The following is a 23,855-nucleotide window of genomic DNA, read 5'->3' on the forward strand; positions in this document are numbered from 1 at the left end:
CGTGACCCAACTCTCGATTGGAAAGCATCGCGATATTAAACAGCAGTTACACGTGCCACATCTCGGTAAGTAGTTTGTCATATGCTGTCCTAATGTCCTAATATAATGTTCTATATAAGTCCATTATATGTTATGTATTAATCAGATCGGCTCCATAATGCTCGCTGGATTTTATCTGCCATCTCTTACCATGTTTTGTTCCAAAAAGTTGAACATATATCGCTAGATAGGGTGATTAAACGCTAGAGTTAGCGTTAGCTAGCTTCGATCAGTTTATTACGTTCATATTGGTGGAATTATAGAAGTAGTGACCACCACTGTACTTCTATTACTATTTTGAAGTTTTAGCTCAATAACGGCAATGCTTACTATGCTTTTACCATAGTTACTGTGGTAATTGGTAGTATAAGTACAGTTACTGCAGTAACTGTGGCTGTACCTTGATATGTGTAGTAAAAGCACAGTTATTGCAGTAGTTGCCATGCTGTTAATACCTTTTATTTAATATGCAAAAATTGTAATTCAGCATTTTTTTTTTCTACCTTGCAGTTACTTCAGATCCCACACTACTCCATACAGACTTCCTACAACATATTAACCCAACGGCTCTTTTAAGAGCCATCTCTTGCAAATCTCTTGTCTCTCTGACACACACTCACACTCTCTCTCACTCTCTCACTCACACACACACACACACACACACACAGACATACACAGCGACTCTTTCCCCCTCCATTCCTCTTCTCTTCCTTCGCCTCTTTGTCTTTCGACTTTTCTTTGATTATTTCTCTTTCTTTCTCTTCTTCAATATGGCATCTTGTCAAAACTCAGGTTTTGACCAATTATGTCAGGAAGCTGCAATTATTACAAGGGAACTTGAACTCAAAGCTGCCAGTGCTGAACTTGAAGCAGCTACCAAGGAGGCTGAAGAAATTCTACTAACCTTCAACCCTCCACCAGTAATGTTGAATACATTTCATTTCAATTTTTTGTTTTGTTTTCATTTAACTACTTTTTAATTCAAATTAATTTGCTGTATTTTTAGCTGTTAATATATTTAAAAGACCTAGCTTATGATCATCTTAGCATTTTGTTTCAACATGAATTTACAAAAGAAAAAATAAGTCCTCTTTTTTCTAGTTGAAAAAGAAGACCAAACAAGCCTGTAGCACTCGTCTCAGACCAGTCTCTTTTGTAGAGAGGGATGAGTTTGGGCATCTTGTGCCAAAACGGAGAAGGCCAAAACTTACCAAGGCAAACATATCCAAAGGTACATTTGTTATATTTTGCACAATGTATTCTTGCAGCTTATACATGTTTCTCCTCTCATAATGAGTAGCATCATATTTTGTCTGTTCTGTATGTTTCTATTAATCTTAATCTGTTTTTTTTAGCTACAACGATTAATAGTCCAGCTATGTCATCATCTTTGGAGTCTGGGCAAGTAGACATTGATCATGGTGAGTAATGACATGAACACTTTTCAAAATAACTAGTCATGCAGAGTTATTAGTGACTATTTGTTTCATTGTTCTTAGGTGAAATTCCATCACTGCCTTCTCACACTGTTTGGCCAGCAGTTGAAGATATAGGTGTGTATATGTGTATTGTTTAAAGAGTTCTCAGTATAATCACTGCTTTGTAATGATCAGTCTAACCAACTGCCATGAACACTATAATTACTTTAGTTTTTTTCTAATTCAGAAACTCTTCATCAAGAGGTAGAGGATCTGTTGGCTGATACTGGAGACATTCAGGGCCCAAATCCGACTTCCTCAAACACATGGTCAGTTCGCATGGCCCAGACTAAAAAGAAGTGGGCAGCTTTGAGGCCAGAGATGGTGGAATCTTTATTAACAGCTGAGTACACGGAGATCAGACAGTGCCAGCACTGCCAACTGAAGCGATCTGTTATCCGCTGTAAAGACTGTGTTCCTAAACAGCTGTACTGTGCAGACTGCGATATTTTGGCCCATGAAAGGAAACTGCACAACTGAGAGACAGATGTAGAAGGATTCTTTCGGGCCATATCCCCGTCAACTTTGGTGAAGGTGGATATTGACGGCCAATTCCATTTTGAGGAAAAAGGCATGTAATTCAGTTGTTTTAGAATTTATAATACCTTCATGTGAATCTATCATGTGAATTTCCATGTAATCATAATAATAACGCAGCTATGGTATTTTTGGTAAAGGTTGAATTTTCTAGCCTTACTTTTTTTTTCCAGATTGCCTTTTGCCTCTAGAGACACCTGATCAAATTTGCAGCTGTGCCACTGATACCATTGTGGTGTCAGGAGGTAAAAAGGCTATTCTCATTGGAATTGATGGTGAGTCCAGTGTATTTATAAAAAAAAAAAAAAAAAAAATTATTGATTATTTTGTTTTTATACTATACATTATTTCAATAGGTCGCTACAATGTCAGCTTGCCAACCTTCACATGCTCAACATGCCATATGAGCAGAACGACCAGCATCCCACAACTGATCAAGTCTGGTTACTGGCCTGCCACAGCAAGCTGTGAAACGCTGTATAAAATTGATGTGTTTGTGTCATATGACCACATGGAATTGACTGCTCCTGGACTTTCTAGACAGTCCTTCATCAGTTTATTGGAACAGCGGACGGAGTTCTTTGGCCGAGTATTAATTGAATAAACTACTGAATCATTTCCTTTTTTCTTCTTTTCATGTTTGGGAGTGAACAAGGTTTATGTTTTTTTTGTGTTTGTGTTATTTTACAGGATGGAAAGATCTGCACAGATGCTTTTCAAAGAAGTTTTTTCGAATGGAGATACTGCCAGTTTGAAATTGGTCAGCTCTGTGGACTGAAAGTGTTTGACTGTCCAGCCTGTTCTCCATTTATGCTTGCTGTGTCAGTAGATGGTAACAGGAAATTGTATCGCTTCAAAAGAGGGTAGGAAAAATTCTATATCAGTGTGAAAAGCATTAAAAAGATATTTAATGCCAATTAGCTTTTCATTAAATAATTATGTAATTATATTCAAGGGCTGAAGATCATGGTCTGTTCAAGGGTGTCTTTGTCTGTGAGGATGAAGATGTTTCCAAGTTCGTGGACTACATTAATAAGAAGACAAAGCACGTAGGTTGTATTGTTTTGTCATAGTGTTTTCTAAAATTGTATTTCCTGAACAAAAAATAGCAATGGACATATTCATGTAAACACAATAGCAAAATTAAGACCAATGCATTGAATTGTCATATCTTTCTATCTCGCATGGCTTGCAGTAAAGCAAAAATTCAACTAGTGGTCATTTGAAATGTCTGTTGGCATTTTTTCACCCCAAATATTTGCTTAGACATTTGTCCACAAACATCATTTAATACAATGTTGTTGGATCATCACATTTCTTTCACCTCTTGATAGTCCGCTGGAAAAGGTGTCTGTGGATCGAGTCAGTGGACTGCAGCACGGGAGTCCATCCCAAAGAAAATCAACAAGCTGGATGAGGAGGGGATGGAGGTGGCTGTCTGTCGGCATGGTGTGCTGCTGAGAAGTCTGAACATGATGAGGGGGGAAATATTTGCATATCCTTTGTTTCTCCAAAAGGAGCTGACTCCAAGGAATGTTCAGTTCATGTGCACTGACGTAATATGCAAGTACTGGCCATACCTGCAGAGAGTTGTTAATGATTGTCCAGAGCTTTCTCCTCTCCTGCACATGAAGCCATTCCTGTCAGTGATGCATGCAAAGGCCCACTCTTGGAAATGTGAGGTAAACTGTTTTCCAGAACATGAGGGTACCAATTTGTGACTTGTGTATTTATGATCAGTAATTGTGAAATTGTGTGTATATTCTAAAAGATGTGGTTGTTTTATTTGTTAAATATGTGATCTCCATGCACAAGATTAAGTGGGGTGGCCGAAACCAAGAAGGAGCAGGCACCACCTTGGGTGAAGAGGTGGAACAAGTAAACAGCTTCTTGTCGAGAACTGCTATATGCAGTAAATACATGACCAAAGGAGGTAAGTGCATAACTACAAACATATACAATGCAAAGTTACTAAATGGGACTCAAAAAATCCATTCATTTTTAAATGGCATTAGTATTAAACTTTTACCTGACACTTGATCATCCCTAGAGGTGTTAATGCAAGTCCAACATCATTTTCATATCAGTCTTCTAAACAAACCAAAATGGAAAAAATGGTATGCAACATTAATGGGAGCTATCAATTATTTATATTATTTTATATTGTTTAGCTAGGACAGACATGATTACTATCCAGGCCATGGCATGGAATCAACGCAAAATTGACAACCTTGCAAACATGCTGTCCCAAAGATTAATAAAGGTATGTTTCTAAATTGCTTTTCTCTTTTACAGGTGACAGTTGTAGTCTTTTAGTGTTTAATTTTGATGTAGTATTTGCTGTGGTTCAGTAGGCAAGTGGCAACTATAAAGTCAAAACTGTGAATTCCAAGACCAACTTTGTGTATTAATAAAAGAAAATGTATATCCTGTTTTTCCATTTGAAAAGGGTCATTAATCATGTATGCATCTGTCATTAGTTTTTATCTCTTAACAAATGCACTTTATGGTATTGTTCATTAGACAAAAGCACAAATTCAGGAGGAGTCCCTAAACCTTGATGCACTAAAGACAGAGTTTGAAGTAACCGATGACACGCTTAAAGACTGGACCAGTGAAATCCAGCAGTGGGCTGACACAGGTAGGCATATTTTAGATTACTTTAGCACTGTACTCATTGTTTTAACCCTTTCAGTAACAGAACTTTGACTGTAGTGTTGTGTATGACTTTTCTGTTTCTACTTTTTTTAAATTTTAAGCCTCATCCTTATAATCATAATGTACATGTTTATTTCTATTGTAAAAGCATATTTTATCAATAATTTAGCAACAAGTAAGGAGAATGCAAGCAGTCAACAGGGACTCCAGAAGACAATTGAGACTCTTTATGTGAGCATCAGGCAGAGGAAGCGAGATCTTTACCGTCAAACAGTTTAGATCATTTTAAACATTAAATAATTTTAAAGCTTTTAAAGGCCAATTCACACCGCTCAGACAAACACCAACAAATGCATCAAGTCTGTTGGTGTTTGTTTTCACCTGTCTCAACATGTTCAATCAGCATTTGTTGGTGTCTGTTGGGGCAGTTATTTTCATAAATTTCTAAATCTAACGGCCAGCTTGATTGTTGGTGTTTGTTGCCATTAATCTGTGTGGTGTGAATTGGCCTTAAAGGGGAAATATTATCCCCCTTTTTTACAAGATGTAATAAAAGAATGTGTCTGAAGTTTCAATTCAAAATATCCCAGGGATTATTTATTATAGTATGTTTTATTTGGGTGTGAGCAAAAACATGGTGTTTTCATGTGTCTCTTTAAATACAAATGATCAGCTGCTTTCACTCCCTTTTCAAAAGAGTGTGTAGCCTTTATAGCTTGCGCTAGTTTGGATACTCCAGCAACAATAACTGGAGTCTGAAGAATCTCATACAGTGAATAAAATTCCCAAAAAGATTAATACCAACTGTTTGTGATCCAAATTCATATTCAGAACATGTAAGTACCACGTTATATATTGTGAATGTTTGTGTGTGTGTTTTTTTTTTACCATACTGTATGGCTAATGTGGCTAAACTTATTGTCTCTGTATTCACAGAGATCAGAGCTATGTCATTAGTTTTGTTTTTAAGTACTAAAAGTGTGCTTCAGAATTATAGACAGTGAGCGTTTTCAGGTTAAAAATAACAAGCTCTGGTCTCTGTGAATACAGTTAGAGACAATGGTAACTTTAGCCACATTAGCACATTCAGAAAGGCGATTTGCGAAAACACACGTTATAAGGTACGGTACTTGCATGTTCTGGATATGAAAAGTTGGATCACAAATAGGGCTGAACGATTAATTGCATTTGTGATAATATCACAATATGATAAAACAAGATTTTTTAAATGCAAAGGCTGCGATTACACTCTGGTCATGTCACGTGACATGCGAGAGAGTAAAGCAGTCTTCAGAGTAAGCATCAACTTGGCATGTTACGCATATAGGCCTGGCCTACAGGAACAGTTTGTTTAACCTAATATTGTGTTGGTCATACTAGGGGTGGGAGAAAAAAACAATGCAACGCGATTCTCTCTCCAACGATTCTGGATCGATTCTGAGCTTAGTTTTTAACCACAGATATTCATAATTACAGCCATCAACAGATTAGTTATAATGTATGAATAGCTGAAACATTATATCACTATCTGCTCTAGCAAGGGTATAAACATGGCGGACTGTGTGCGGCTCCCTCAGGGCAGGATCTATGCTAATAGTGCAGAGATCATTGCCAGTGAATGGGGCTTTTCCCTACAATGATGTCACAGTAGGGAGAAAACTGGAACAGTGCATTTTCAGACACTGCTTCTGATTTATGGGGATTATAAAAAAATAGATTTTTATGATTGTAGGGTGGTTGGTTATACACACGGGGACACACATGTAAAAGTGAATTTTACATAATAGGCCCTTTTAACAATTTCAACACTGGGTTGTGGTGTTTTATAATAGTGAGACCTTGGATAGCACTAAGCTGAAGAACTTTGGGAAAGAAATAAATGTTATGTACTTTAACAAATATGTACAGTATTTTGCAAACTGCTTTCTGAATGATTTTTTTTGCCTATATATATATATATATATATATATAATATATATATATATATTTTTTTTTTTTAATTTAAGAAAGAGTCTTAAATTGCACATATTATGGCATTGCATTGTCTTTTCAGATGGAAACAAAAGAAGACACAAACTCCGTAGAAAATTTTTGGAGGAAAAGGCCAAATTTAGTGCAGCTGTAGATGAGTACAACAGGCAAGCACCTGAAAAGCTGCAGTCAGCTGACACAGTTCTGGCATCTGAGAGCTATGCATGGCCATGGGTACTGGATGAGCGTGGTATGTTATGTTACTCATTCAAATGTATGTACTGTATTTACAGTATGTAGCAGCTTATCTGCTTGCAGTGGATATTGTGTATACCTATTGTGCAGCAGGACATCTTGCATGCTTTCAGCAGCATGTTCCCCCAAGACCAAATACAATAACTTATCCATCATAACTTATATTCATCATATCTATCAATATATTACAAACTTATAAGTTTGTAATATATTGATAGATATGATGAATATAAATTAGTTGTCATTAATGAAATGTATAATAATACATTCATAAAAATTGTAGCTTTGATAATTGTTTCTGTTTATACATGCAAACGTCAGACAAAATGCTTGTTTAATTTATATTTATTTTTTAATTATATATTTAAACACCTTTGTACAAAGTATATTGATACACTATTCATGTCATTATATTTGGAAATATCTTCACAGATAATCTTGTCACCAAAAAAAGGGCCTTTGACCAACTGATACTGCTGAAGCGCCTTACCGAAGAGGAGTGCATTGTCCTGAATGAAATCAGGAATCACTGGAAAAGCCTCAAAAAGGATCTATCTCTTCTAAATGACCTTTCATGTCATGTTGCTGTTGATATAAAAAAGAACAGTAAGCACTACATACTTTTCTGTTAATTTTGTTAAAAACAATATTAACATCAATATGTCTATAATATCATGCTCTTTAACTGAATCTCTGTTAATAATCCATAATCACTTTCTTCAACTGGTGAATAAGTTAATTGATGCTGTAAAGTTTGCAGAAAATTAAAGCAGAATAGAACCTCCTTAAAATTTTGTTTTTTGTTACTTACAGAACAGGACTCTGGACTTTCCAAAAGTGGAATTCTGGGACTTCACGCTCTACTACAGAAAAAACTATGCTACCTAAAAAGTCACATCTCCTCGGTTCAGCAACTGTATGGTAGTGTCCTAGACAATTGTGAGGTGTGTGAGAAACTGCAAGATGATGATTACCTTGACATGGATGAGGATTATATCCAGTATGGTTCAGAGGATGAGGAGGAGGATGAAGATGAAGTTTCATTTGAAATTTAAAAACTTTGTAAATCATTACTGTGGAAAAACTGAGCAACATACACTAATTTATGATACTCATTTAATTTCCATTAAATCTTAGCTGTCTATATTACTTGATAAAACTTGTGTAAATGTGTAATCCTACTGTTAAATTTCATAATTTACATGGTAAAAATTACACTGTAAAACATTACTTGCACTCACTATTATTTATTGTAAAATAGCTTCTTGATGTAACAAACCTGTAATATTCATGACTATCTGTACATTGTTTTACCAAAATGTACCAAATTCATAACAAATTCAGACAGAGAACCTGCCAACCAATTTTATTGTTTTCAGTATGAGTGTGCTGCAGATTTTATGTAATGGGGTAGATGTTTGAAAATGCATGTACTGTATGTGTTTGCAGTGACCTGTCCAATAAATGTGCTAAACTGCTTTGCTCTAGAGCTGATATGTAACTAAAATGCCTACCTAGGTCCTTTTTCATCCTTGCCCTAATAGACTGATTGACAACTGGTTAATCTGATTTATAGCCCATTTCAGGTGAGTACTATTGGATCTGTGTGTAATGATTCAAACTCAGGATCTTATTTCAGGCTTAAGACTGTTTTCAGAAGCTTACATGTGCCACATCTTTTTAAAAGCCTAAAAACAGCTCAAACATGCAGTTTATTCCAAGCCTTGTCTGTGAAACCGGGGGTAAATGTTTATGTATTTAATATGTGTAATTTAATTAATATATTTAATAAATATTACTTAACCCCATGGTGTATGCAATGGATGGAAACCATTTGGCCCTTGCTTGGAAGAGCCTAACTTAAAGCCTATTTCTACATCAGGTTAACCACACAAAGGAAGCTATCGTTTTTAAAATGCTAGTTTACGTTTAATGGGAAATTATAAATGTATAAAACATAACCAAATATATTTTTATAGGAGTCTTATGCATTCATCTCGTTAATAAATTCGCCATATAAAACCGGAAGATTCTGTCGTAATTGACCATATATGTAGACGTGTGCATGGCGCCTCTTTTGAACTGCGTTGTCATTGGCTCCACAGCACCGGCAGGAACCGCTCTGGTTGGTCGATCTTTAAACCCCTATTAAAAAGCGCTTCGTGTTGCAAACTACGTTTTGCTGTTAATATTATGCCAGTCATACATTCAGTTAACAATACCACGTTGCTATGTTGAGAGAAATTATCCCATTATCGACATCACAACCCTAAGCCTAAGCACACACTTCAAAGAACTACAAGTATCAGCGCCATGATTTCACGTTCCACCGACAGAATGGCGGGGGCTTATGGGTAATGTAGTTTAAAAACGTTTACTTATTAAATAAAATAAATTCCATCTTTAATGAATCAATGGATATTTAAATATGTTCATTGGGCAAACCTCTGTGACATATTTAAGAGATGAAATTTTGTATTTTACTATGCACACTTTTTAAAACGCATTTATACCACCTTTCTATAAATGTCAAGAAGCTGTATCTAACATTATTTATTAAACACACCATAAAGAGTTGTCCTGCAAATTTTCTTTTAAATACACTAATCAGACTTTGATTTACAGTCATTCAAAGTATGCATTTTTTTGCTCTTCAAGGGGGCACTACTGGGCCCCTGGGGGTGGAAGGGCAATAAAACCTACACATATGTATTCTCCTCATCATGTACAACAAACTATGTTGAGTCACATTTATTTATTTTTTTTCCTATTTTCCATATTTTCATTATGCTTGTATCAGTTTTTGATGGGTATTGTGAGACTCTGATCTGATGAAATGAAAATAAAAAAATATATAAAAAGAATCAAAACTTAATCACTTTTACTTTGCAACATTAATATTTATGATATGTTTTACATGCATAATTCTAAATAAATACATGCAGTGGTTATTTCGCTGTGATTTGTCTGAGATACACCTGGCTGTGAATTAACACGTCAAGGGCATTGTCTGGAGTCCTGCCTGCTTACTTCTGTGCAACAAGATAGTGAGGCACAAGAGATTCTTAATTCCTAAGTTATAGTGATCACAGGGGATGGGACACCATCTGACTGAGTGAGGGCCACCAGAGGATAACAGAGATCTGTGGTGACTGAAGCAGTTTTACCTAGCTTATGCATACAGTGGGAATTTCTACCACAAGCAGTTGTCAAAAATGTTAAAAACTTATATGGCTATATTACATACTGATTATCTCTTTATATATCTGTGTTTTTTAAACAGTGGCATTGGGTGAACCTGAAACAACTAATCCAACTTATATGTACAACAGAAGTTGTCACATTTATTGTTGTAGTGCTTTATACAACAGATTGATTCAAAGCAATCATCTCAGTAATAAACAGAAAAAAATTCAAATATGACATTCAAATTCTATTCAAAGCTGCTCTACTGTAGTGGAATTATTCAGATATTCATTACATTTAAGAAAGTATTACACAGTCTGACACACCTTGGAATATTACACAAGGCCAATATGTCATTCACTGAGATAACAAGGTACATTTTGTTACTATGACATAGACCAAGGTGCAAAAATGCATGCAATATAAATAATTACAATATAAAAGACCTTCTGTAATTTGAAAAAAATTACCTTTTTATCCTCATCTTCTTGCACTTCCTTAAATGCTTCCTCGGTACGGTGTATGTTCTATTTTCTAATGCAGTAAAAGATCCATGTTGATAATGCCCTAGTACATATCCTAGACAAAGTTGTGCCAAAAGTGTCTGTAGAATTATAACCTACTACAGTCCTGTAATGATTTTTGCAGCATTCCTAACAAGTAACTGAAACATGGCATGTTTACTGTATTTACCACAGCATGTTATATCAATGTTACTGCATCATTTTATTAAAAGAATCAGGATACTTTTCTTACAAATCAATCATAAAATAATTTTTTAATGAAACCCCATTTTTAATGTACAACATTAAACACTTCATTTTAGAACACAATACTTTATTGTAGGATGTATTATATGATAGATGCTTTGCTGTTTTGCAAGATTAACATAGGCATGCATCCACTGTTCAAGTACAATGTATTTGTTAAAACAAATTCATTGAAACACAATTACTACTCATATTTTGTATTTATTTCATTATATGCACTGATATGTCAAATGTGTATGAATTTAAACAGAAGCAAATAGTTCGCAAACTACTGTACAGCATCCTCGGACACCCATGTACTCCGCCACTTCTTGCCACTAAGAAAAAAAAAAGAAAGACAGTAGTTGTTATAAAAACTTGAAATCACCCTGTCAAAAGATGTGCCCAGTCTTTTTGACCATTCAATTCGCTCATAGGAAAGTTTAGTTTAACAATGGAAAAATGAGAATTTGACTCAATTTCTTTTTTCCCCTACATTGGTTCATTTATAGTTTCAATATTTCATTGACACAGAAACGCTTTTTTCTAAACTTTTTTAAACTATAAAAAATATTTCCATGAACCATCACTCACTGTTAACTATGCATGACATTTGAAGCAGGTATTGATCACAATCCATAAGCTATAGCATGCTGATACAGAGTTTGATGTAGGCTATTTTTTTAATATTTAATAACTTGTTTTTATATGTAATAACATGCTATGATTTTGAATGAGGCCCTACATGTCCTTCACTTCAATAGTTCAATAGTTTAGTCATAAGTATTGTTATGAAATATAATAATATAAATACACTAAACGTTGTGTCAGAATGATGGCTGGCAATAATTATATGACCAGCAACATTTCTCATGTGCCTGTTTCTTCAAATGGCATTAATAATTAACAATTAACAAAATAATTACATAATTAACAAAAATGAATGTTTTATGATCAAATGAAAGAGGTATCAGTGGCCCTATATGTGCAAATGAAACAATAAATACCAATTTACACATAATAATGCAAAAAAAAAAAAAAAAAAAATTATATATATATATATATACACATATACATACACACACACACACACACACACACATACATACATAATGGGCAATATATGATAATTATAAATAATAATGCAATATTTCTTTATTAAGGTGTTATACCAAAATTTGTGTTAAATACAGCTTCCAAACTTATTATACAACTATTGAATAGTTTCCTGTTGAATGTCATCTATCAGAACATCTGCCAGTTGGCCGGTTAAGATTACAGATGCTTATGCTAAATGGGCTCTGAAGATTTGCTCTTTTTGGATGTCTGACATATCGCCCATCTTACACACGGCTTGTACCAAATACTGCTGAAAACCACTTACACTGCATTGATATTCAAACTAGAGAAGATAAACAGAAAAAAAATTAAAAAAAGACAAATTGTAATGTTTGTTTTTTCACCAGAGCCTTCACAAATGATATTGACCCCTATGATAATGGGTGTTCAGATTATTTTGTCCAACCCCTGTAAAATTTAGGTCAAAATGACCCTAAAGTTCATGGATGAGTACAATTTTTTAGAACAGTGGTTCTCCTGGAGGCCCACCAACACTGCACATTTTGCATGTCTCCTCAATCAAACACACCTGATTAAGGTTATCAGCTCATTAGTAGTGACTCAAAGATCTAAAATGTCAGACAAAGGACACATGCAAAACGTGCAGTGTTGGTGGGCCTCCAGGAATGTGGTTGGGAACCACTGTCTTAGAAGAACAATACGGTCAAATAAGCTACCAAATAAAATGTCTGTACTTACCAAGATGTGCAAGGCTGCCAACGAAAAAGATATTCTTTTCTTCCCTTTAAAGAACGGACAGACAAAAAAAATGTATCAAGATCTGTTACATCATTATACTTCAAGCTAAACAGCACAAGGAATAAAATAACTGATTTATGCTAGTTATTTTCATGTACTTGTCAACCTAACAATAATATAATTGGACAATTTACTGGTCAGTGAAACTGTTTAGGGATGTTGCCAGTTACCAGTGCTGTTAACTTACTGTTTCAGTAGCAAAAGTTACATGTAACATTACAATTCATTTGAAGGTTTTAAAGAGGAATAAACAGTAGTAATGAAGTGGCTTTTTTCCTTCTTTATTCTGACCAACCTCCCTATCTCTCTCCCTCACAACCTCTCCATGGTACACATCCTGGCTGTTATGTGAACATTCTGTAACGCAACAACATGCATCCATAATTACAACTGGATTAGTCTTTTTTTTCAGTGTTATGTGTCAATTTTCAAATTAACTGAATGTAGTTCAACAATAAGCATTACAAAGAAGGAAACATTACCATTATGTATTTGTCTCCCCTTTCTCTTTATTGGCTTGTAGAACACATTGGAAATATTGACTGTAAAGGTGGAGTCGTTGGGCACAGAGGTGTGGTCGTTAAATGCAGGGGTGGGGTCATTTGACAAAGAAGCAGTTCCACTGGTCTGAAAGGCGGAGTTGCTGGACACAGATGCAGGGTGATTGGCCGCAGTGGTGGAGTTGATGGATGCGAAAGCGGGGTCATTGGACACAGACGGAGGGTCACTGGCTGAAAAGGTGGAGCTTTTAAACACAGAGGCGGGGTCACTGGATGCAGAGGCAGAGGTGTTGCACACAGAGGCGGGGTCACTGGACGCAGAGGTGTTGGACACAGAGGCGGGGTCACTGGACGCAGAGGCAGAGGTGTTGCACACAGAGGCGGGGTCACTGGACGCAGAGGTGTTGGACACAGAGGCGGGGTCACTGGATGCAGAGGCGGGGTCACTGGACGCAGAGGTGTTGGACACAGAGGCGGGGTCACTGGACGCAGAGGTGTTGGACACAGAGGCGGGGTCACTGGACGCAGAGGCAGAGGTGTTGGACACAGATGCGGGGTCACTGGACACAGAGGTGTTAGACACAGAAGTAGGGTTGTTCCCTGTAGAGGGTTAAGAAAAAAGAACAGTATTTAACTTAAAATATACACAATTACATATTCATTATAAACCATTATATATATATATATATATATATATATATCTCAACACATTCTGTATAATTTATAAAATACTGCTACTTAACTTACCTATACAGCCTATTTGCCTATAATGCTCTAGCTCAGGGTTCACAATCATGTTCCTGGAGATCTTCAGTACTGGTCAAAAATGGAGACATTAATATTTTAATGTTTTTGAAAAAAAAAGGCTCTTCTCTGTTCATCAAGCCTGCATTATTTTACCAAAAGTAAAGAAAAAAACTGTAATATTGTGAAATAGTATTACAATTAAAACAAAAAATAATGGTTTTCCATTTTAATATACTATACGAAACAATTTATATCTTTGATGCAAAACTGAACTTTCAGCAGCATTACTCCAGTCTCAGTGTCACATGATCCTTCAGAAATCATTCTAATATGATGATTTATTATCATTGTTGGAAACAGTTGTGCTGCTTAATATTTTTTATAACTTGTGATACTTTTTCAGGATTCGTTGATGAATAAAATGTTTAAAAAGAAAAGCATTTATTTAAAATAGAAATCTTTTGCAACAATATACTTTTTTACTTTTTTACTTTTTACTCTTAAAAAAAAAAAAAAAAAAAAAAAAGGAAATAAAGAAATTAATACTTTTTTTCAGCAAGGACATGTTAAATTGATAAAGTGACAGTACAGACATATATTGTTAGAAAAGATTTCTATTTTGAATAAATAAACTTTTTATGCATCACTGAATCCTGAAGACAATATCACAGGTTCAAAAAAAAAATTATATTAATCAGCACAACTGTTTCCAACATTGATAGAAAATCATCATATTAGAATGATTTCTGAAGGATCATGTGACACTCAAGACTGTAATGATGCTGAAAATACAACTTTGAAGTCACAGGAATAAATTACATTTTAAAGTGGTAACACTTTACAATAAGGTTCATTAGTTAAACATTAGTTAATTAATTAACTAACATGAAGTAACCATGAGCAACACATTTGTTATTGTATTTACTAATCTTCGTTAATGTTAATGAAAATACAGTTGTTCATTGTTTGTTCATGTTAGTTCACAGTGCATTAACTAATGTTAACAAATTCAATTCTTGATTTTAATAATGTATTAGTAAATGTTAAAATTAACATTAACAAAGATTATCAAATGCTGTATAAGTGCAGTTCATTATTAGTTTATGTTAACTAATTAACCTTATTGTAAAGTGTTACCTTTAATGTATATTAATATGAAAAAAACATTTTAAATTGTAATAGATTTTCACAATATGACAGTTTTTTCTGTATTTTTGATAAAATAAATTCAGGCATGATGAGCATAAGAGACTTCTTTCAAAAACATTATAAATAATAATGTGTCCAAACTTTTTGAACAGTAAAGTTCAGCTCCATTTCTGATCAAACTATCACTAATTAAATATACAGACCGCACAGCAACCAAGACACATTAAAATACGTGCACAAGAAAACATGTCTGAAGTTTTACATCAACCCATACACGTCTGATGACTGTGAGCTGCATTACATGCAAGACTGAAATGGTGGCTAACAAAGAAATTTCTAACATTAATTTTGATCATGGCTTGTCTTGAAAAATAAAGACAATTTGATTGATGTCATAGAAGTCACACTGCAGGATTGTGTGCCAAATCTTCTGACACTGCTACAATTTTGTCTGAGGTAAAATCTGATCGCAATGTCCTGTCAGTGAACATGTCAAACTAACAATCAAAGACTACATATTTTAGCCTAGGATCAGAGGAATCTTTTAGTATTTCTAAAATTTGTCCGAGGTGGCCAAATTGTGAACCTGGTTTAAGATCTTCAGGAGCACTTGATAATTAAATACAGTTGTGTTAGATAAGGGTTGGGTCTGAACTCTGCAGGTAGGTAGATCTCCAGGATTGGGCACACCTGCACTAGATCCTTTGTATTTAACCAATCTTCTATCACGCTATACATCACGCTCTTAGGTCACAAATCTTTTGATAGTACATAGAATAGAACTAAAGAAGGTAGAGCGTTTTCACATTTGCTTCCTCGACTCTAGAATAGCCTTCCTGATAATGTGAATCTAGATTACACACATCATATAAATTAGCATTCACTCACTGCATCTATACAAACAATGGTATCTGATGAAATATACCTGATCGTCTTCTGCCTGAAATGCAATGAACTGCAGCTATGTTAATTCTTTTTCATTTGTTTTCCTGATTTTAACAACAGCAACTACAGATTGTGCTAGTTCCAGTCTTTCCGAAGATTTCAGGTAACACTGACAATTGCAAAGATTTCAGATGACTCCAAATTTGGATTGTAATTCAAAACTGTCAAATACATTTCTTATATTTTAGTCATTATGAGCAGAAACTGCTTACATTAAGAACAATTTCATTGAGTCAGCTTAACTGAATACATGATATTAACTAACCACATAACATGTATTATATTATAGCTAAATATTAATTCCTGCTATATGGATATTATTTTGACAAAAAAAAAGGGTTAAAAAGATATGCTCAACCATCTAAAGAGGAGGTACTATCAAAAAACATATGTTCATCTTAATTGAAGAAAAGGTGCAACACTCAAGGAAAAAAAAAAAAAAAAAAACTTTATTCACTTCCAGGCCAGTAGTTGGTGTCACTTTGTCAAAGAAACACATAATACACATGTGAACATGTAATACGCATTACCATGATGTCACCATTTTCACAAATTCACATTTTTGTTGTTTATGTGGTGACTGTAAAGGCATTGTTTTCAAAAACTTGCACTTAAAATCCCATTTTCAAAAGCTTGTTTTCATGCCCCAAAATGTCGTTGTCGTGTAAATGAATGGACAAAATGCAAAATGTATAAAATGTTTCCATTTTCAGTTTAAAACAGTGTCATGTAAACAGCCTCTCAGTTTAAAACAAGCAACGTTTTAGCCACTGTCAAGGCCTTCATTAGACATCAAAAACAACTTCATCACACACTGCTTTAAACATTCTTACAATCAGCAGCAGGTGTACTCTACTAACTGTGGGAGTGGCTTTTTTTACAAGATCAAAAGGGAAAAAGAGAAATTTCAATAAAACATACCATAGCCTATTACCTAAATAGGCTCTTTGGGAAACAACAAATCTAAAGTAAAAATCCCAAAAGTTTCCCTGGACCTATGATTCACATCAATATCTCCTCCCAGGCCTAATAAATGAACTTGTTCAATGTGAAAATAAAAGGACTCACAGATAGAATGTGAATGCTATTTGAAATATTGTGCTACAGGGTTACTAACATGCTCATGTCTTTTGACACTACAATGTTCGCATATACAAGTTCTCAGTTCTCTTGATGTTTTTCAAACATACAACAATCCCCACATGAGAAATATATTGCATACATGACATTGCATAAATTACAGGTGATGAAACTTTTTATAAATACATTTATTTTTGCCTGTTCAAGGGGTGAAAAATATTTCTGTATCCCAGACTTTCAGTAATGGTCTGTACATAACGACTGTCCAAACTTGGTGACACGGACATCCAAAATATCTAAAGGTGATTGTGAGAAGGTGTAAAGCATTCTGTGATATAGTTGTTCTTGACAAAGGCCTTAACAATGGCTAAAATGTTACTAATTTTAAACTTTTTTTCTCTTCTAGGGCGAGTGTTGCAACTTTTCTTCAATTGACATTATTTTGACACTCATCTACGGCTGATAACAACAATCCTTCCTAATTATAATATAATAATAATAATTTTAGAGGAAGTTATGATTTAAATCTATAGATGAATACTAATAAAACACTAACAGTAGTTATGCCACTACATGCACTCTATAAAACATATATTTAGTGTGACATCATAACAATCTTTTGGAGACAAAGGTAAATGAGTACATATTTCAATGAGAAAAGCTTTTCAAATTGTGAATGCAAATGTACAAATAAATACCTCTTGTAACAGCCTCATAAAGCCTCTGCATAACTGGAACTGAGGGATGGCTCTGAATGTACGCACTTTTAACTAAAACTTTTGTAGAGCGGTGCTGGCCTTTCTGTGTTGTGATAAAAAGCATCGGTGAGACACCTAGTAATTCCAACTTATGGAGCTGAGAAGAGAGAACAAAATGTTTTTAAACAAGAGTATACATTAAAGTTAAAAACTCACTTTAGTGCTAACAGGCTTTTTGTTTCAATTTAAAAAAAAAAAAAAAAAAAAGTCATATTAAAATAAAACTTACAATCAAGTCAACAGAATTCATGATTTTGCAAATATTTCCATCTTTTTTTAATTTGGCTGCCCATTGGTAATTAAATTTAAGTTTTTGGTGTTCCAGACTTTTCTTCTGTTTAACTGTTATTCCACAATGTTTACATGATTTGGAGGCGCTGCCGATCTCTTTATAGCAAACAGTACACTGCCGTGTTGTGGCTCCAGGTGCCATGCTTTTGTGTGTGAGAAAATGATGTAATGTCCCTAAAAATCTATAATTAATGTAGGCCTAAGTAAAGCATGGGGTAGGAATAAAAGGTGACAGCAATAATGTGCGTGTGTGTGTGCAAGTGTGAGTTTGAGTGAGTGTGTGAGAGTAAGTGAGAGTGTGTGAGAGAGTGAGAGAGAGAGAGAGTGTGTGAGTGAGTGAGTGAGTGAGTGAGTGAGTGAGTGAGTGTCAGAGAGAGAGAGAGTGAGTGAGTGAGTGAGTGTCAGAGAGAGAGAAAGTGAGTGAGTGAGTGAGTGAGTGAGTGAGTGTCAGAGAGAGAGAGAGCTTTTGCAAGAGATGGCTCTTAAAAGAACCGTTGGGTTAATAAGTTGTAGGAAGTCTGTATGGAAGAGTGGGATCTGAAGTAACTGCAAGGTAGAAAAAGAAATGCTGAATTACATTTTTTGCATATTAAATAAAAGGTATTAACAGCATGGCAACTACTGCAATAACTGTGCTTTTACTACACATATCAAGGTACAGCCACAGTTACTGCAGTAACTGTACTTATACTACCAATTACCACAGTAACTATGGTAAAAGCATAGTAAGCATTGCCGTTATTGAGCTAAAACTTCAAAATAGTAATAGAAGTACAGTGGTGGTCACTACTTCTATAATTCCACCAATATGAACGTAATAAACTGATCGAAGCTAGCTAACGCTAACTCTAGCGTTTAATCACCCTATCTAGTGATATATGTTCAACTTTTTGGAACAAAACATGGTAAGAGATGGCAGATAAAATCCAGCGAGCATTATGGAGCCGATCTGATTAATACATAACATATAATGGACTTATATAGAACATTATATTAGGACATTAGGACAGCATATGACAAACTACTTACCGAGATGTGGCACGTGTAACTGCTGTTTAATATCGCGATGCTTTCCAATCGAGAGTTGGGTCACGCTTATTCAACGCGAACAAGAAATCGTACTATACAGTACGATTTAACCACGTAATTAAGTCGTGTGAATTAGTACGAATTCGCCTTGACGAGGTTGTTTTAAATGCAATGAACAAATCGTACGAATTCGTACGACCCAGCTCGTACGATTTCGTACGACCCAGCTCGTACGATTTCGTACGATTTAGCCACTTGGTTAATTCGTACGAATTAGTACGAATTCGCCGTGAGATAGGGTTGGGTATTTGGTGTTAAAATATTACTTGGTTCATGATGGTAATATGCTAATGCTACTGTAGCTAATATACTTCTTATGCCAAGTTTACACTACAGGATTTTAAGGCCGATTTGCAAGTTAATGAGCTCGCCGACAAGTTGGGCTGTGATCGGAGAAAAATCGGCGAGTGATCTTTGTGTGAACTACTCAAGGACACATCAAAGAGGCTCGCTGACGCATCAACGACACCTCGCAGACGCCAGACAAATATCTAGAAGGCTAAATATCTGGAGCTGTCGGCCGACTCGATATCCTGTGGTGTCACGTGTCGCGATGCAACAGCCAATGAAATATACACTGATGTCTATGGAAGCAGCAATAACAATCCATTCAAATATAATTTGCTGACGTTTATTCATATCAGATACACATTGTTTAAGTAACTACAAAGCTCACTCACTCTATTGTTCTCCCAGTTCACCAGCCACATGTATTTCAGTACAAATGGATGTATTCACGTTATATACTAAGATCAAGGTCATTACATAGGTTTTAAATGACAAAACACTCACTTGCACATATTTGAGAATCGGAATATCAGATAGTTGATGACATGGTGAGAAAAGCAATACATCTGTCATACAGTATGGCCGGCTGGCCGCGGTGTGTCACGTGACAAGCATGACGCGTCGTAATGGAAACAATAAAGGGAAACGTTCTAAAATAACAGTCGCCTTAACTCTGGGAGGTCAGCCCGAATGTTTTAAACTTATGTGTGAAAGGGTTATTTTAATTTTAATTAAATTGAATTCAAAATTTAATCTAATTTCCTCCCAACATCTATATTCAAATAAAGTCATTGGGTGACAGTTGTTGTCAGCTCGTGTAGTGTGAAACCTCCTGTTGCAGATCATTTACGTAGTGTGAACACCACAACGATTTCAAGACTCCACAGCAAGTCATGTAGTCTGACCAGCACAGCGATCTGCTGACGTTTAAAGTCCTGTAGTGTAAACTTGGCTTTAATTGTTGTTGTTAATTGATCATAGGTAACCTGGTAAATTAATTCTAAGACTGAATGTATTGACTACGATAGTGTTAGAGAAACCAGGTGGATTTGATATGCAGTGATTTATTCACACACTTATTGTGTTTATTTATATAACTACATAATTGCACAATACTATAAGATTATTGTTTTAAATATAGCTTTAAAACAAAATTATATATCAGGGATAGGCAGCATTAGTTCTGGAGTGCTGCTGTCCTGCAGAGTTTAGCTCCAACCCCGAAAAAAAGAAAAAAAAAAAAAACTCACCTGTCTGTAGTATTAATAATCCTGAAGATACTAGCACTGATTAGCTAGTTAAGGTGTGTTTGATTAGGGTTGAAGCTAAACTCTGCGCTTGCCCATCCATGTTATAGAAATATGAATTTAAATGGCCAGTAGGTGGCGGAAAGTTACTGTCTTTATGAGTGAGACTTTCATTTAAACGTTTCGTTCAAATCGGGAATTCATTAACGAAACACTGCTGTGTTGCTCAGAGATGAGCGACGCTGTTCTGCTGTGGCTTTGTTTAATACTCCTTTCATCAAAATAGTGCAAAAACACACTCAAAATTAACTTATTGTTATATCGATTTATACAACAGCTCAATAAACATTTGCAGTCGCTCTAATATCGGGGAAAACACTCTTGCTGGTGTGAAGGCTATTGCTTAACTTTATAATTTTATAATCTCGGTGCTAAAATGTGATAAAATTCATAAACCAACTCCCCTGTCAATGACATACTACATGTACATGGAAGACAAAATCTATAAATCTGTTTACAGGGAAACAATACATGACAATATATGCAGGCAGTTTACTTACGAGCATTATATGAGCATTATTACGAGCATTATACCTTGGTCTGTTTAAATACTCGATTCTGATTGGCTGGAAGGTGTGCAGTAAAACCGTTTAATGCACAGGTAGTTCCAGTCAGTTTGATTACAGATTGAAATTAATCCACCACTATAAACATTGGTAACCATAGTAACACAGTTACACTTGCAAACAGAGTGAGAGACATATATGAAAACGTTTATTTAGGTAGGCTAAATGGATGATTTTTGCATATCGTTTAATTTGTACAGTGAATATGGCAATTTTGAGAAATGGGCCCAGGCACAAGACGAAATAGAAGACTTGGAGAAGACGTTGAATGACAAAAAGCGGCACAAAGAATTAACACCGGCAGAGCTAGATAAGATAGAAGACGACAAAGATGAGGTCAATACGAAAAAGACAACTAAATGTGCAGTTAACACTTACAGTGACTTTTTGCGCCAAAGACAGAACAATTGTGATGTCGAGAGTTTTATGCCTCTGTTCAGTCTACCGCTGGATGTGAATACAGTGTTGCAAGTTTGATGTGTCTCAGAGCAGATATTAACCGTCACATTACAAAATACAACCTCATAAGTGATAAAGACTTCAAGTCAAGCAATGCCATCTTTAAATCAGTTCTAAAGCGCTTCAGGAAAAATGGAAAAGACACCAGCGTTCATCATCCGTGTATTACTGAATCTGACTTGGAGAAAATTAGAAATGCACCTGCACTCTCCCTTTTCACACCCACAGGACTTGTAAGAAAAGTTTGGTTTGACATACAGCTGTGTTTTGCATGGAGGGGAAGAGAAGGAAACCGTAACCTATCAAAAGAGTCTTTCGTTCTCCGTTCAAGACGAGAATGGGAAAGAGTACCTGAACCTGGCGCATAACCCAGAGACAAAAAACCACAAGGATCCCACTGCATCAGATAGAGAAAATTTATGCGGATTTATGTTTGCGAGCCCCGGCGACCCACTTTGTCCCGTGGACAGCTTTAAAAAATATCTGTCAAAGTGTCCAGAAAATGGCAGAGCGTTCTATTTGAATACGAGACGCATCCCTCTGTGCAAACTCGAGAGCACCGAAGTGTGGTTCGGAAAATAACCTAAACCTGAAATAACCCTACCCTTTTCCATGTCTAATTTCACGATAAATGGAAATGTTGAGTTTAACATCAATTTGTAGGCTATAATGATGAGTAAAACAATCCCCAAATGAAATTTCCAACTGTTTGATTTTTTTTTTTTTTTTTTTTTTTCATTTAATTTAATGCATTTCAATAAATGTAATGTGTCTTTATATTTATAGTAAACTGTGGTTAGAGATGCCGGTTTTATTTCACACTCTACATAATTTATTTAAATAAATGATATGATTAGTTCAAATAAAGATTGCCTTGTCACTGTTGCCTGTCATTCGTAAATAATTTTAATAAATCCATTAAAGAATCCTTAAGTTAGCCTATGTTAGCTATATGCTTAAGCAACGAGGGGACTTCAGACTAGACTAAAGAAGAGACGCACACAGTGCAGGTAACTCGCGCACACATCTCTCTCTCTCTCTCTGATCTTTCTCTTTCAGTTCTCTGTCTCTCTCTTTAATAATGAATTTAAATAAATGTGATAATTCATTAAAATAAAAGCAATCCGATGGCTCTACTTTATTTAAAGTGGACAGAGTGCTAAAACTAACGAGCCGTAACTTAAGAAAATAACCGTCATTTTAAAAAATAACACTGTAAACATCAGTTACAGCTTTAACTTGTTTTTAACTTGGCAAATAACCAAGCTATAAGCGGGATAATCCATGGCTAGCCATGCATTAAAGGATTTTAATGCACGACATAGAGGCAACCACCCAAGAGCGAACATGGAAAGAAGAGCAAAGAGAAAAACAGCTCAAAAGCGTACAAAAGAGTAAAATATGAGCAGAAAATGTACGAGAGCACAAGTACAGAGTAATAAAAGCAAGGAAAACAACTTTTAAGAACACAAGTTTAAGATTTGTGCAATATAATTTTTATTGTGTTCAAAGTTTTGATTCATGCTTGTTATTTTTTTTAAATGCGCTTTTAATTTTTCGATTCACGCTTATGTTTTGATCCGTGACCGTGGCTTTTATTTATTTATTTTTATTTATTTTACGTTTATATGTGAGTGTTGTACACCTTGCATGTTAACAAACTTTCAAGACTATAAAGTTTATAAATGACCAACTTATAATTTTTTTTATAGTTGTCTTTGTAAAGAAATGCTCACTTTATATGCAGCTTGGAGCCGCTGCTGTGACGCTGTACAAACGCTTCCAGTGTGAATACTCGCGCGTCTCTGCAGCTGCAGTTCACGCTCACGCGCCGCTAACGCTTGCGGTGTGAAACCGGCGTCACACTCCATCCCAGTAGGTGGCGGAAATGCACCTTAAGCTGGTTTGCCAACTGCCATTAAACA

The 23,855-nt window shown here is 35.4% G+C and overlaps 2 protein-coding genes across 2 annotated transcripts; one reads left to right on the plus strand and one right to left on the minus strand.

The window, feature by feature from the left end:
* Positions 1-2,031: 2,031 nt before the first annotated feature.
* On the plus strand, positions 2,032-8,417 carry LOC127514168 (uncharacterized). The gene is made up of 12 exons (XM_051896695.1): positions 2,032-2,088; positions 2,228-2,329; positions 2,411-2,643; positions 2,745-2,917; positions 3,010-3,103; positions 3,389-3,736; positions 3,870-3,987; positions 4,226-4,317; positions 4,578-4,695; positions 6,766-6,933; positions 7,371-7,544; positions 7,752-8,417. The coding sequence occupies exons 3-12, from the start codon at positions 2,458-2,460 to the stop codon at positions 7,991-7,993; spliced, it is 1,713 nt and encodes a 570-aa protein (XP_051752655.1). The 5' UTR covers positions 2,032-2,088; positions 2,228-2,329; positions 2,411-2,457; the 3' UTR covers positions 7,994-8,417.
* Positions 8,418-10,826: 2,409 nt separating this feature from the next.
* On the minus strand, positions 10,827-14,087 carry LOC127511840 (polycystic kidney disease protein 1-like 3). The gene is made up of 4 exons (XM_051892492.1): positions 14,069-14,087; positions 13,234-13,851; positions 12,692-12,735; positions 10,827-11,211 (listed from the first exon to the last, which is right to left on the minus strand). Exons 1-4 carry the CDS (start codon positions 14,085-14,087, stop codon positions 11,137-11,139), a joined length of 756 nt encoding a protein of 251 aa, XP_051748452.1. The 3' UTR covers positions 10,827-11,136.
* Positions 14,088-23,855: the final 9,768 nt, after the last annotated feature.

This window comes from Ctenopharyngodon idella, chromosome 1 (genome assembly GCF_019924925.1).
Source record: "Ctenopharyngodon idella isolate HZGC_01 chromosome 1, HZGC01, whole genome shotgun sequence".
Classification (NCBI taxonomy): domain Eukaryota; kingdom Metazoa; phylum Chordata; class Actinopteri; order Cypriniformes; family Xenocyprididae; genus Ctenopharyngodon; species Ctenopharyngodon idella.